Source organism: Oncorhynchus clarkii, chromosome 26, assembly GCF_045791955.1.
Source record: "Oncorhynchus clarkii lewisi isolate Uvic-CL-2024 chromosome 26, UVic_Ocla_1.0, whole genome shotgun sequence".
Lineage (NCBI taxonomy): Eukaryota > Metazoa > Chordata > Actinopteri > Salmoniformes > Salmonidae > Oncorhynchus > Oncorhynchus clarkii.
In genome coordinates, this window is record NC_092172.1 from 34,300,456 (window position 1) to 34,314,756 (window position 14,301).

A 14,301-nucleotide genomic window follows, 5' to 3' on the forward strand; every position below is an offset into this window, starting at 1 on the left:
CGACCACATTAATGACCAAAGGCTCGTATTTCTGTGTGTTATTATGTTATAATTAAGTCTATGATTTGATAGAGCAGTCTGACTGAGCGATGGTAGGTAGCAGCAGGCTCGTAAGCATTCATTCAAACAGCACTTTAGTGCATTTTGCCAGCAGCTCTTCGCAAGCACAGTGCTGTTTATGACTTCAAGCCTATCAGCCTAATGGCTGGTGTAACCGATGTGAAATGACTAGCTAGTTAGCTGGGTGTGCGCTAATACTGTTTCAAACGTCACTCGCTCTGAGACTTGGAGTAGTTATTCCCCTTGCTCTGCAAGGGCCGTGGCTTTTGTGGAGCGATGGGTAACACTGCTTCGACTTTCGCTGTTGTCGATGTGTTCCTGGTTCGAGCCCAGGTAGGAGCGGGGAGAGGGACGGAAGCTATACTGTTACACTGGCAATACTATAGTGCCTATAAGAACATCCAATAGTCAAAGGTATATGAAATACAAATGGTATAGAGAGAAATAGTCCTATAAATACTATATTAACTACAACCTAAAACTTCTTACCTTGGAATATTGAAGACTCATGTTAAAAGGAACCACCAGCTTTCATGTTCTCATGTTCTGAGCAAGGAACTCAAACATTAGCTTTCTTACATGGCACATATTGCACTTTTACTTTCTTCTCCAACACTTTGTTTTTGCATTATTTAAACCAAATTGAACATGTTTCATTATTTATTTGAGGCTACATTTATTTTGATTGATGTATTATATTAAGTTAAAATAAGTGTTCATTCAGTATTGTTGTAATTGTCATTATTACAAAATACATTTAAAAAATATGGCCGATTAATCGGTATCGGCTTTTTTTGGTCTTGATACAGCGATCTGTTGATAACAGATAAGCTTTGTTGTGTGTGTGTGTGTGTGTGTGTGTGTGTGTGTGTGTGTGTGTGTGTGTCAAAGCAATGTACACCAGTACATTTCACTTAATCTGATGACTGATTAGCTAGAGCATATATGACTGAGATTGTGAATGATTCTTAGGCTTGACTGAATTCAGCCTCCGGTCGAGTTCGCACCTGATGACGGACCAAGATAGAGTTAAACAGAGGGCCAGTTACTGTTATAACTGAGGTATAAAGGAACACAGTCACTGAGTAGTGTCATGAGGTGAGTGCTGAGTAACTACAGCCTTCACCTTAATGCTATATAGTCTGTGATAATAATCTTCTCTGCCACTCATTCTTCTGATAATAGTAGAAGTGACTGATGAGTATTTGTCTGTCTCTGTATTCCTAAGTATCACTCTGTCTGCTTGTCTGTCTGTCTGTCTGTCACATGCAGTCCCTCAGTAGTGTGGCTTTCCCCATTGAATGGTTCTTTCTCAACTCTTTCCTCGATTCCACGCGTCCTCTCTCCTTGCCTCCTTCTCAAAACGCATTGGAGGAGAGAAGGTCTCAGGGGAGGGACCTCAGATCTCCTCCAGTTATAGGGAGGTGAGTAACCAAGGAAACCAGGAAATAGAAAACAACTACACAGACTAACATGTAACAGCGTAGTATGCATGGTTATGTCTGATAGGAGAGCTGTAATGCAGCATGCGTGCTTATGTCTGATTGGAGAGGTAATGTTGTACGCATGGTTATGTCTGATAGGAGAGGTAACGCAATATGCATGCCTGATAGTTGAGGTAACGCAGTATGCACTGTTATGCCTGATACCAGAGGTAACGCAGTATGCACAGTTATGCCTGATACAAGAGGTAATGCACTATGCATGGTTATATCTGCTAGTAGAGCTAATGTACTATGCACGGTTATATCTGATAGTAGAGGTAATGCAGTATGCACGGTTATGTCTGATAGTAGAGGTAATGCAGTATGCACGGTTATGCCTGATACGAGAGGTAATGCAGTATGCACGGTTATGCCTGATACGAGAGGTAATGAAGTATGCAGTTATGCCTGATACGAGAGGTAATGAAATATGCACGGTTATGTCTGATAGTAAAGGTAATGCAGTATGCATGGTTGTGTGATAGTAGAGGTAATGCAGTATGCTTAGCTGTGTGATAGTAGAGGTAATGCAGTATGCATGGTTATGTCTGATACGAGAGGTAATGCAGTATGCATGTTTATGCGTGATAGTAGAGGTAATGCAGTATGCATGGTTGTGTCTGCTAGTAGAGCTAATGTACTATGCACGGTTATATCTGACAGTAGAGGTAATGCAGTATGCACGGTTATGTTTGATAGTAGAGGTAATGCAGTATGCACGGTTATGCCTGATACGAGAGGTAATGTAGTATGCACGGTTATGCCTGATACGAGAGGTAATGAAGTATGCAGTTATGCCTGGTACGAGAGGTAATGAAGTATGCACGGTTATGCATGATACAAGAGGTAATGCAATATGCATGGTTATGTCTGATAGTAGAGGTAATGCAGTATGTACGGTTATGCCTGATACGAGAGGTAATGAAGTATGCAGTTATGCCTGGTACGAGAGGTAATGCAGTATGCATGGTTATGTCTGATAGTAGAGGTAATGCAATATGCATGGTTATGTCTGATAGTAGAGGTAATGCAGTATGCACGGTTATGCGTGATAGTAGAGCTAATACAGTATACATACAGCATGCTTCCACCGAGCACAAGCATCAAGCCTATCTCAGTGAAAATTGAGGATCATTACTCTGTGTCAGTATGTGTTGCTGACCGTCTTAGTCAGGCTCCTACTGGAAATGACATGTCTCCAGTTTTTCTATCCACAGACATTCATGTAAGGAGTAAATAAAAGATGCCCTAGACGGGTCCCTGTTGTCTTCCGTGTCATGTCGAGTTGCCATATTGCCTGGATGGCTTTGGCTTTTATTTCTTCATGTTGGTGTAGGCTAGATGTATAATGGATACAGTGCATTCGGAAAGTATTCAAACCCCTTGCCTTTTACACATTTTGTTACGGCCTTACTCTAAAATAGAAAACAGAAATACCTTATATATATATATACATAAGCATTCAGACCCTTTGCTAGGAGTCATAAAATTGAGCTCAGGCACATGTTTTCCATTGATCATCTTTGAGATGTTTCTACAACTTGATTGGTAAATTCAATTGATTGGACATGATTTGGAAAGGCCACACCTGTCTATATAAGTTCCCACAGTTGACAGTGCATGTCAGAGAAGAAACCAAGACATGAGGTCGAAGGAATTGTCCGTAGAGCTTCGAGACAGGATTGTGTGGAGGCACCGATCTGGGGAAGGTTACAAAATAATTCTGCAGCATTGAAGGTCCCCAAGAACACAGTGGCCTCCATCTTTCTTAAATGGAAGACGTTTAGAACCACCAACTCTTCCTAGAGCTGGCCGCCCGGCTAAATTGAGCAACCGGGGGAGAAGGGCCTTGGTCAGGGAGGTGACCAAGAACCCTCTGTGGAGATGGCAGAACCTTCCAGAAGGACAACCATCTCTGCATCTTCTACCAATCAGGCCTTTATGGTAGAATGGCCAGACGGTAGCCACTCCTCAGTAAAAGGCACCTGATAGCCTGCTTGGAGTTTGCCGAAAGGCACCTAAAGACTCAAATCATGAGAAACAAGATTTAACTCTTTGGCCTTAAGTGTCACGTCTAGAGGAAACCTGGCACCATCCCTTCGGTGAAGCATGGTGGTGGCAGCATCATGCTGTAGGGATGTTTTTCAGCGGCAGGGACTGGGATATTAGTCAGCTTTGAGGGAAAGATGAACGGAACAAAGTACTGAGAGATCCTTTATGAAAACCTGTTACAGAGCGCTCAAGACCTCAGACTGGGGCGAAGTTTCACCTTCCAACAGGACAACGACCCTAAGAACACAGCCAAGACAATGCAGGAGTGGCTTCGGGACAAGTCTCTGAATGTCCTTGAGTGGCCCAGCCAGAGCCCGGACTTGAACCTGATCTAACATCTCTGGAAAGACCAGAAAATAGCTGTGCAGCAACGCTGGGGTATTGTGTGTAGATTGATGAAAACACAATTTAATCAATTTTAGAATAAGGCTGTAATGTAACAACATGTGGAAAAGGTAAAGGGGTCTGAATACTTTCCGAATGCACTGTATGTTGTTGTATAGGCAGAATGCCAGGGCATGGGGTAAATATGTCCCGATTTCACCCCGGGGGTTAACGTACCGTGGAATAGTCTCGAAATCTTCTGTTCCCTCTGTCTTCGACCTGAGAGTGTTTTTTTAATCATAAATGCAGCTAGCTATATGAGATTACTGTTTGCTTTTTTCGGTGGCACTATGTCAAACTATCATACATTGTATATCTCTGGCGTGTTACTCTGTCCTGCTAATAAAGCTCGTTTGAAATTCAACATTGGAATATTGGCCTGTGTGCTTGCTCTGTGTTTTTGTTATCCATGCCTGAAGTTCTGCTCATTGGAATAATGAAGCAATTCTATTGATATTTGGTCCTGGGATAAGCCTGGAATACTCTTGATATACTGGTGTAATACTCCTGGAACACCAGTGGAATAGCCTTGTGGGCAAAATGCAGATATAAAATAGTACTCACCCTCCAGATCTCCTCTTGCCCCCGCGGCCCGGCATGGCTCCGCCCATCCTCACTTGGCCCGCCCCCACCACCGCCCCCGGCATAGTAACGGGCCCCGGCAACTCACTGCCCATCTCTGGAACAGAGGACAGAGAAAGGTACCACATGAGAACATGGCATTAGACATTGTGTGACATTGTGACTGTATTACAGCTGCATTAATATTACTCTGAAATTGTGGACATGGCCATGTGGTACCTGAACCTCCACAAGAACATGCCATGGTGACTTTTCTGTTGTTTTCAATGTAGCCTAAATCCAGCCTGTTTTAGGACACAGAAAGACTGAATATGACGCTCCGTGTCGTGCTGGGTGGTGAGCTGAAGCACATTGCGTGCCAAATCACAATTTCTCTCTCTGTGCCTTTCCTTCTCCCAGGCCTACCAACTCACCCCCTCTCTCTCTCTGGTCTACTCATTCACTCCATCAGCCAGATGTTAGGGATATGCTAAACAAACCCCCTTCTCTGCCCCAGTGCTTCCAGCAGTTTTGTTAATATTTTATACAAGCCAGCGTTTCCCCTCTCCTCTCCCTCCCTTTCCTATCCTTCCCTCTCTGTCTCCTCCACTTGCTTCTACTTTTCTCTGTCTTGGAAAACCCCCAGCTGCAATGCAGACCCCAGCAAAGAACCAACCAACTAATTCATTCATTCATGAAGTAGCCTAGAGGTATGTAAACAACACTTCAACTCATACATGCATAATAACTAGTGCTCAGGAGGTGGCAGCCAGACATAGCATGGCATACTGTGGTTCTAGGTGAGAACCCAGCATCTGGCTACAGGAGGCTAGGGCTGGAGAGGACAGCCAGGGTTTCTCCTATCTTTACTTGGGAGCAGCGCCACCAGCATTCCCTGTGTAGCTTCTTCAATCCACCCAAAGACATCATAATATCACTGGCTCTCACAACAAAACACAACAAACATGGATTATAGCCTATCGCATAATCTGACAAATAGGTTTGTTACTGGGATAAGAGGAGATTAATGCATTGTGTAATCTGGCTTTAATGAAAAATAATGCTCTTTGGTAAATACATTTTTTTTTAAATGCAATGCTTTTAGATTCGTGGGAAGTAGTTAAGGAGTGTACTCTTCAGGAGAAATTAAATATTATTGGAACGCACCCAGGTAATAATCAGTTGATTGTTCATTCTGTTCAATGCTTCTCTTCACATGGCAACTCTATATGCAGCCACGGTGCTGTTAACACCCCAGTTATTTCTTCATTAGACTTAAATGTGCATATACAATGAGAGAGAGAGAGAGAGGCCTGCTGTTGTGGTTATTATTGGAAATGACAGTAAAATCGAAGCTGTATTTCTTAAATGTTTTTGGCAGTAGAACAGTTAGTTTCAATAATCAGTTAACGTTACTGTATACAAAATACATCAGGCCTAGGCTAAACAGAGCAAATAGAACCGGAGTGAATGCACATTAGGAAACGTAAGATTTAGGCCTATTTTTAGAGTAGTATTTTTCAACACACAAGGCTCAGGCTACATTCCATAGCCTACACATATTTGATGACAAGCAGCAATTCAGCAACGTGTATATAAACCATTGTTTGCCTTCCTCTAAATGTTTTGCTTCTATATCACTACCAAACTTGTATCATTGCCCAGAATTGATTACATTAATAAGAGCGCCGGCGATATAATTGCACCTCCGCTAAGGATGCATTGTAGCCTTGTACTTCCGTAATACAGTAACAATCTAACAACAAAAGTGTATGCTGTGTGTACGTTTATTTGCTCAGTAACAATGTAACAACGTAATGACTACATAACAGCAACATTGTAATTAATGCCTTTGTGACTGTCATTACATGACAACTAGCGCTTCAAGGTTCAAACATATAAGGCATATAAAGGTAGCTTTACTGGTCATGCAAATAAGACTAGCTAGGCCACTAGGTTACTATTTAGGCCGTTCACTAAAAACTTTAACTTCTTCCTCAAATAACACTGAGTAAAGAAAGCCAGGCTACAGTGTTGTTAGCGCCTAGCAAGCTGCAGATTTCATCTAGCTAATGACTGTCGAATCAACCGGCGATGGAGAGGGACCAACAAATCGCTGTCACTGACACCAGCGACACACGTCGAAATGACTCGACTCAAATCGCCCGAGTTAACGTCGATAGGCCAAGGGCTCGGTATGCAAAAGAACCTTTGTATCGTGAGGGGGACTGGCTTTCCGTGAAATCAGAGCACGTAGCAGCAGCTAACTAGCTGCCTGTTGGATTGAGCCAAAACGCAACCAGCATCTCATTTTGCGTGCAGATAATACATGCAAGACATTAAAAAGCTTCTGCCCCTATTATAGGCTGTTTGTGTGTAAATAAGGGACGTATGTTCACGCTATAATGAAGAAAATGCGTTTCTAGGTGTACAGAAAGTGTTTTGAGGCTGCGATAGCTCCGTGGGGGAAGGGGATGCTGTGGAGAGCTTGAGCTCTGTGAGCCTGACGTCGGCGTCTTCAGCTAAGCGCCGCTTTCCATTCCGGTAAATGTCAAAAATAGATGTTACATTTTAAAGATATAAATCACCATTAAACCCCCACTGTTTTTGTTTTTTCCTTAAGATAAATCGCGACTTACCCGATGGATTGACCGCGGCGGGAGTTGCCATGTTGCCTCGATAGAAAAACAAGATGCAGCTATGAAAATGACGCACAATACGGCTCGAGAGCCCCGGGAGAGACAATCCGCTCAGTGGTTTGGCACGCGAGCTCTCGGTTCAGCCACCTATAGCCTCACATGCATTCGGTCGAAATACAAATAAGTCACGAATATCAACAATAAAGGCCCTGTTATTTCGGGTTCGCTTGGCCCGATGAAGTCAACGGTATTTTATAAATTCGTTCTTTCAGACTGAAAAATGCAAGATGTCTGAAAGGTGTCTAAACACCGCGAGACTTCACTTGAATTAATTATGTTTTGCCTGTATCTTTGCTTTGAGTCTAATTAAGCTTTGAAAGATGGAAAGTCAGTTAATGTCAGTGAGATAGAGTAGCCTAACATCCTTTGCCAGTAATCACTTGTTGAATCGTGGTCCTATCTTTCATATAGAATAGAACAGCCCAATCAAGTAGGCTAAAATGTAATCCCAAATAGGCCAAATGTTTGCTTTGTAAGCATTTATGGCCCTTCAACAGCACTCACTTTGTAAAATACTTGGTGTTTTTCACCATTGTATCATTGTCAAACTATGAGATGGAAACGAGACCTAGCTACATGTGTTTGATGTGAAGATCAATCCACTTGAGATACATAGAGGACATGACTTCCAATGTCACAGATCATTTTAAATGGATGAATCCACAGGGCATTGTTTCAGAATCTGCACAAACCAGCAAGATTCTGGGAGTTCGAGATGTAAAATCTATGCCGTTCTCAAGATTCCACCCATCCTGATTTAACTCACAATAGTTGCTTTTTTTTCCAATGTATGTTTTCATTTTTTCAATAGGGTTATATTTGCAATTTGATGTGCAAAATGCAACACAAGTGAAGACAGCGGAAAGATAAAAGGAAGGTAAACTTGTGTGTAGGTTTCAGATTTCTCTGTAGGCCTAATCTAGGACTGAGTTACACATAGTTACTGTGTTACACCAATCATTTCAGACTACATGTAATCACAGATGGTATCCGGCCTGGAGTCTAAACTGTTCTCCTGCCCTTTTTTTAGGCACAAACTACTTCAATGTACATATACTTCTATAAATGTTTTAAACTAGCACACTAATACTTTCCTGGTTTAAATGAACCTATTGCAAGTGTCTGCAGCTCTGTGCCTGTATCATTAGATAATACACCCCCCATTAGGCAAAGGCACGCCTAACTGCTCTGTTTTTCTCAGAAGAGATTAATATTCTAACTCGTCTGTCTCTAGATTACATTTCAAGTTTTCCTCTCCATTACGTGCACTGAGTGTACAAAACATTAGGAGCACCTGCTCTTTCCATGACATAGACTGACCAGGTGAAAACTATGATCCCTTATTGATGTCACTTGTTAAATCCACTTCAATCAGTGTAGATGAAGGGGAGGAGACAGGTTAAAGAAGGATTTTTTAAGTCTTGAGACAATTGAGAAAGGATTCTGCATGTGCCATTCAAAAGGTGAATTGGCAAGACAAAATAATTAAGTGCCTTTGAATGGGGTATGGTAGTAGGTACCAGGCGCACCATTGTGAGTGTGTCAAGAACTGCAACACTGATGGGTTTTTCATGCTCAACAGTTTCCCGTGTCTATCAGGAATGGTCCACCACCTAAAGGCCATCCAGCCAACTTGAACCAACAGTGGGAAGCATTGAAGTCAACATGGGCCTGCATCCCTGTGGAACATTTTCAACACCTTGTAGAGTCCATGCACCAACGAACCGAAGCTGTTCTGAGGGCAAACGGGGCTGAAACTCAATATTAGGAAGATGTTCCTAATTTTTTGTACACTCATTGTAGTACCATTGCAAAGTTTAAAATTGAATATTTTTTCCACATTCATTCCAATATATTTGTGTGGTCAGTCATGTTTACATTGTGTGTTAATAAGACACTGAACAGTCATGTTTACAGTATGACATTGTGTGGTAATAAGACACTGAACAGTCATGTTTACAGTATGACATTGTGTGGTAATAAGACACTGAACAGTCATGTTTACAGTATGACATTGTGTGGTAATAAGACACTGAACAGCCATGTTTACAGTATGACATTGTGTGATAATAAGACACTGAACAGTCATGTTTACAGTATGACATTGTGTGGTAATAAGACACTGAACAGTCATGTTTACAGTATGACATTGTGTGGTAATAAGACACTGAACAGTCATGTTTACAGTATGACATTGTGTGGTAATAAGACACTGAACAGTCATGTTTACAGTATGACATTGTGTGGTAATAAGACACTGAATAGTCATGTTTACAGTATGACATTGTGTGGTAATAAGACACTGAACAGTCATGTTTACAGTATGACATTGTGTGGTAATAAGACACTGAACAGTCATGTTTACAGTATGACATTGTGTGGTAATAAGACACTGAACAGTCATGTTTACAGTATGACATTGTGTGGTAATAAGACACTGAACAGTCATGTTTACAGTATGACATTGTGTGGTAATAAGACACTGAACAGTCATGTTTACAGTATGACATTGTGTGGTAATAAGACACTGAACAGTCATGTTTACAGTATGACATTGTGTGGTAATAAGACACTGAACAGTCATGTTTACAGTATGACATGGTGTGTTAATAAGACACTGAACAGTCATGTTTACAGTATGACATGGTGTGTTAATAAGACACTGAACAGTCATGTTTACAGTATGACATTGTGTGTTAATAAGACACTGAACAGTCATGTTTACAGTATGACATTGTGTGTTAATAAGACATTGAACAGTCATGTTTACAGTATGACATTGTGTGTTAATAAGACACTGAACAGTCATGTTTACAGTATGACATTGTGTGGTAATAAGACACTGAACAGTCATGTTTACAGTATGACATTGTGTGTTAATAAGACACTGAACAGTCATGTTTACAGTATGACATTGTGTGTTAATAAGACACTGAACAGTCATGTTTACAGCATGACATTGTGTGTTAATAAGACATTGAACAGTCATGTTTACAGTATGACATTGTGTGTTAATAAGACACTGAACAGTCATGTTTAGAGTATGACATTGTGTGTTAATAAGACACTGAACAGTCATGTTTAGAGTATGACATTGTGTGTTAATAAGACACTGAACATGCCTTTAGAGGAAATGTAAATATGTCTCGGTCCACTATAAACCACTGAAGGGAAATGCCGATTTGTATCAACAATGTACAACATGACATAAAACATTTACTTTCAAAATTGCAAACATCTATTTTGGATTCCACATAGCACCTGCAGGGCTAGAGGTGACATTTACTGGGGTATTTGAGAATGTTAAGCCCTCTACTTGCAGTTTCTCAGATGGTGGAGGAAAAAAATTTAATACAGAAAACTTACAGTGATTTATAAAAATAAATGTATTCTACTAGCTAACTACCATTACCTTGAGAGACTAATGCAGTACAATACTTTTCATAGCGACATATTTGTCTTGTTACATAGCTGTGCAGAATGTCATTTAAAGAGACCAATTCCTAAGAAAGAATCGTTTTCAAGGTAAAAGTTATGCCAGAGGATAAAGTCTGACAGCATTGATTGTGCAATGATGTTGTTGTCAGCCAGTGGATGGGTTACTGCAGTGTGTAGCCTATGTATTGTATATATTTACTCATCAATTGACTTCATTCAAAGCCTCCAGAGAAATATACCTAAAATGTATAGGCCTTACTGCAATTAAACATAGCCAATGCAAATAATCAGATTATTACTGTAGCTGCTTTGTTATAAGATCTCATTTGTATGTGGCTAGCCTGGGGGATTCTCATTGGCTGTCAACAAACCCCCTTCATTGTTTTGTTTTTTTGTTCACAGTAAGGTGGTAGCATGCAGTGTTGCTGTGCTTGGTTAAGGTCCCTTAGATACCACAAAGCAAGATCAATGAGTTATCTAGCTAACGTTCAGAGATAACCGTTAAATCTCTGCTTCCTAAAATAAAAACCTGGAGCTAGTGGAGTATGCCTTATGGATTTTCCATTTTGCCCATCTTTGTTTACAAATGTGGAGTTGTTCCTGAATATTTTGGAAAGTTAGCTGGCTAACTCATTCAAATAAAATCTAGCCATTTTTTAAATGTAACCTTTATTTATCTAGAAAAGTCAGTTTAGAACAAATTCCTATTTACAATGATGGCCTACACCGGCCAAACCCTAACCTGGACGACACTGGGCCAATTGTGCGCCGCTCTACGGGACTCCCAATCACGGCCGGTTGTGATAAAGCCCAGGATTGAACCAGGGTCTGTAGTGATGCCGCTAGCACTGAGATGCAGTGCCTTTGACCGCTGAGCCCATTTAAAGTGCTTTTTTTATCACAACACACTTAGCAGTAAAGAAGTGAAATGAAGGACATAAAAACAAAAACACAATAAAAGAGATTAATAAAATAATATAAAACATTAATTCATTCTGATTTATAGGGCCAGAAATCATAATGTCAACCAAACCTAGACAAAAACTTGCCTGCCAAAAGGTGCCCTGGGCTCGTTTTCATCTGGAAGTTGGGTTGCTAAATGTCTGACTCCCCCCCAAATCTGTCTGTCCTTCTCCAGACTCATTTGTCATTTGCCTGGGTACCAGTCTGGAGTCTGCTTTTACTCTAGCCAACTGCTCTGGCACAAGGTAATGATGGAGTGTCCCTGAATGCTACCCAGGGTAGGGAATTCCTACTGGGATTCTCTAATATAATCAATTAGAGTATGAATAGTGGGCAAACTGAGTGGGAAAGAGAGTGAGAGGAGGACCTATAGCCAAGTTGCCCCCAGCACTAGTGGTGTAGAGTGAAGGTTCCCCCTAGACAGTGATCTTAGATCAGTTTAGCATTTCCCCCACTAATGGTTAGGATAAGTTAGGAATGGTTAGGAGTAGTCAGGATTGGGAGAGGGGAAGCTGATGCCAGATCTGTACCTAGGGGAAATGTTACCCCTGAGCCACTATAAAGTTTTTTGGTCACGTACACAGTTTAGCAGATGTTATGGTGGGTGCAGCTTGTGTTACTAGCTCCTAACAGTGCAGTAAAATGTCAAAGCAGTGCAACCTGCAACAGACTGGGTGTATTTACATGTTATTATGCTAACTGTATTCTTATAGTTTAACAAAACTTGGGCTGTATGACAAGTGTGTAAGTGTATTGTGTGTGTGTAAAGGATAAAGAACTTGTGTTCTTCACACACTATTCTTCCCCTTACTACATGTCTTGTTTGTCCTTGACCGGGGGGGCGGGGGGCGGGGGGGCTGACAGGTCCCAAAGGACAAGAGGAGAAGAGCGTAAGTCTCTCAGGAGTAGTGAAGAGATGAGGGTATTGTGTATTCCTTTCTGCATGCCTGCCTGCCTGCCTGTCTGCCTGTCTGTCTGTCTGTCTGTCTGTCTGTCTGTCTGTCTGTCTTTATGCCTGTCTACCTGTCTTTCTGACTGTCGGTCTGACTGCCTGTCTGTCGTTCTGTATGCCTGTCCGTCTGTCTGTCTGTCTGTCTGTTAATACTATATTATGTATTATGCTCCTATGAATTTTCTTTCTCACACACACACACACGCACGCACGCACGCACGCACGCACACACACACACACTTACATGCATGCATGCATACACACACATGCAACTTGTGTACACACACAAACGTACAGAAACACTCAGGCAACATGCCTAATCACACACGCACACACACACGCACGCACACACACACACACACACACACACACACACACACACGCACACACACACACACACACACACATACGCATGCACACGCACACACTTCTCAAAACCCTACTACACCGCACACACACACACACACACACACACACACACACGCACACACACCCACCAGTAGCGACAAACAGTGCAGCGTGCTGTATTGAGGTAAAGGACCGGTATGTGTTCTTGATTAACACAGAGTGTCTTCTGTGCTGTGGTCCTCTGTGTACATGATGATCGGACACATTACGCCACTCCCTCTTCTGTTCTCCTCTGTTGCTCCCTTTCCCTCTCCCTCTACTCCCTCCCTCTCACTTTTTCTCTCTACCTCTCTCCCAATCTCTCTCATCCCACTCTCCCTCCCTCTCTCACCATTTCTGTCTCCCTCTCTTTCCGGTCTCTCTCTCGCCCTTTCTCTCTCCCCCTCTCTCTCTCTCTGGAGTCCCGCTGTCTCTTTTTTCTTCGTCCTCCTCCTCTCTTGTTCCCTCTCCCTCCCTCTTACCTTCAGGAGCACAGGATGTGAGGAGAGCAGGTAGGAACATTCTCTCTTTTCTCTCTCTTCTCTGGGTCTTCTGTTTCTCTACGTCTGTTCTCTCTCTCTCTCTCCTGCTGGCAACAGTTTTTCATTCTGTATGTCTGTGAAGGGTGTGTTGATGTCTTAATGTGTGTATAGTTGTTTCGGGGTTTGTATTTCGGGAGTGTGTGTGTGTGCATGTGTGTCAGTGGAGGCTGGTGGGAGATATAGGAGGACGGTTCATTGTAAAGGCTGGAATTGTATTAATGTAACGGAGTCAAACATGTGATTTCCATATGGTTGATGTGTTTGATACCGTTCCATTAACTTTATCCCAGCCATTACAATGAGCCTGTCCTCCTATAGCTCCTCCCACCAGACTCCTCTGTGTGTGTGTGTGTGTGTGTGTGTGTCTGTGTGTGTGTGTGTGTGTGTGTGTGTGTGTGTGTGTGTGTGTGTGTGTGTGTGTGTGTGTGTGTGTGTGTGTGTGCGGTGTAGTAGGGTTTTGAGAAGTGTGTGCGTGTGCATGCGTATGTGTGTGCGTGTGTTTGTACAGTGTAGTAGAGTTTGGAAGGTGTGTGCATGCGTGTGTCTGTGTGCGACTGTGTGTGTGTGGAGGCTACAGTATATGACTGTGTGTGTGGAGGCTACAGTATATGACTGTGTGTGTGTAGAGGCTACAGTATATGACTGTGTGTGGAGGCTACAGTATATGACTGTGTGTGTGGAGGCTACAGTATATGACTGTGTGTGTGTGGAGGCTACAGTATATGACTGTGTGTGTGTGGAGGCTACAGTACATGACTGTGTGTGTGTGGAGGCTACAG

General features: G+C 42.2%; 1 protein-coding gene across 4 annotated transcripts in view; it reads right to left on the minus strand.

Annotated features, from left to right (window-relative positions):
- The window catches only part of LOC139384403 (aryl hydrocarbon receptor nuclear translocator 2), a 96,936-nt gene extending 89,443 nt beyond the window's left edge, over nt 1-7,493 (minus strand). For all 4 annotated transcript variants that reach the window (XM_071129161.1, XM_071129160.1, XM_071129159.1 and 1 more), the window contains exons 1-2: nt 7,181-7,493; nt 4,545-4,659 (exon numbers count right to left, since the gene is read on the minus strand). In XM_071129161.1, the coding sequence (XP_070985262.1) occupies nt 4,545-4,659; nt 7,181-7,211 (146 nt within the window). In that variant the 5' untranslated portion in view covers nt 7,212-7,493. The remainder of the gene's footprint in view (nt 1-4,544; nt 4,660-7,180) is intronic.
- Nucleotides 7,494-14,301: the final 6,808 nt, after the last annotated feature.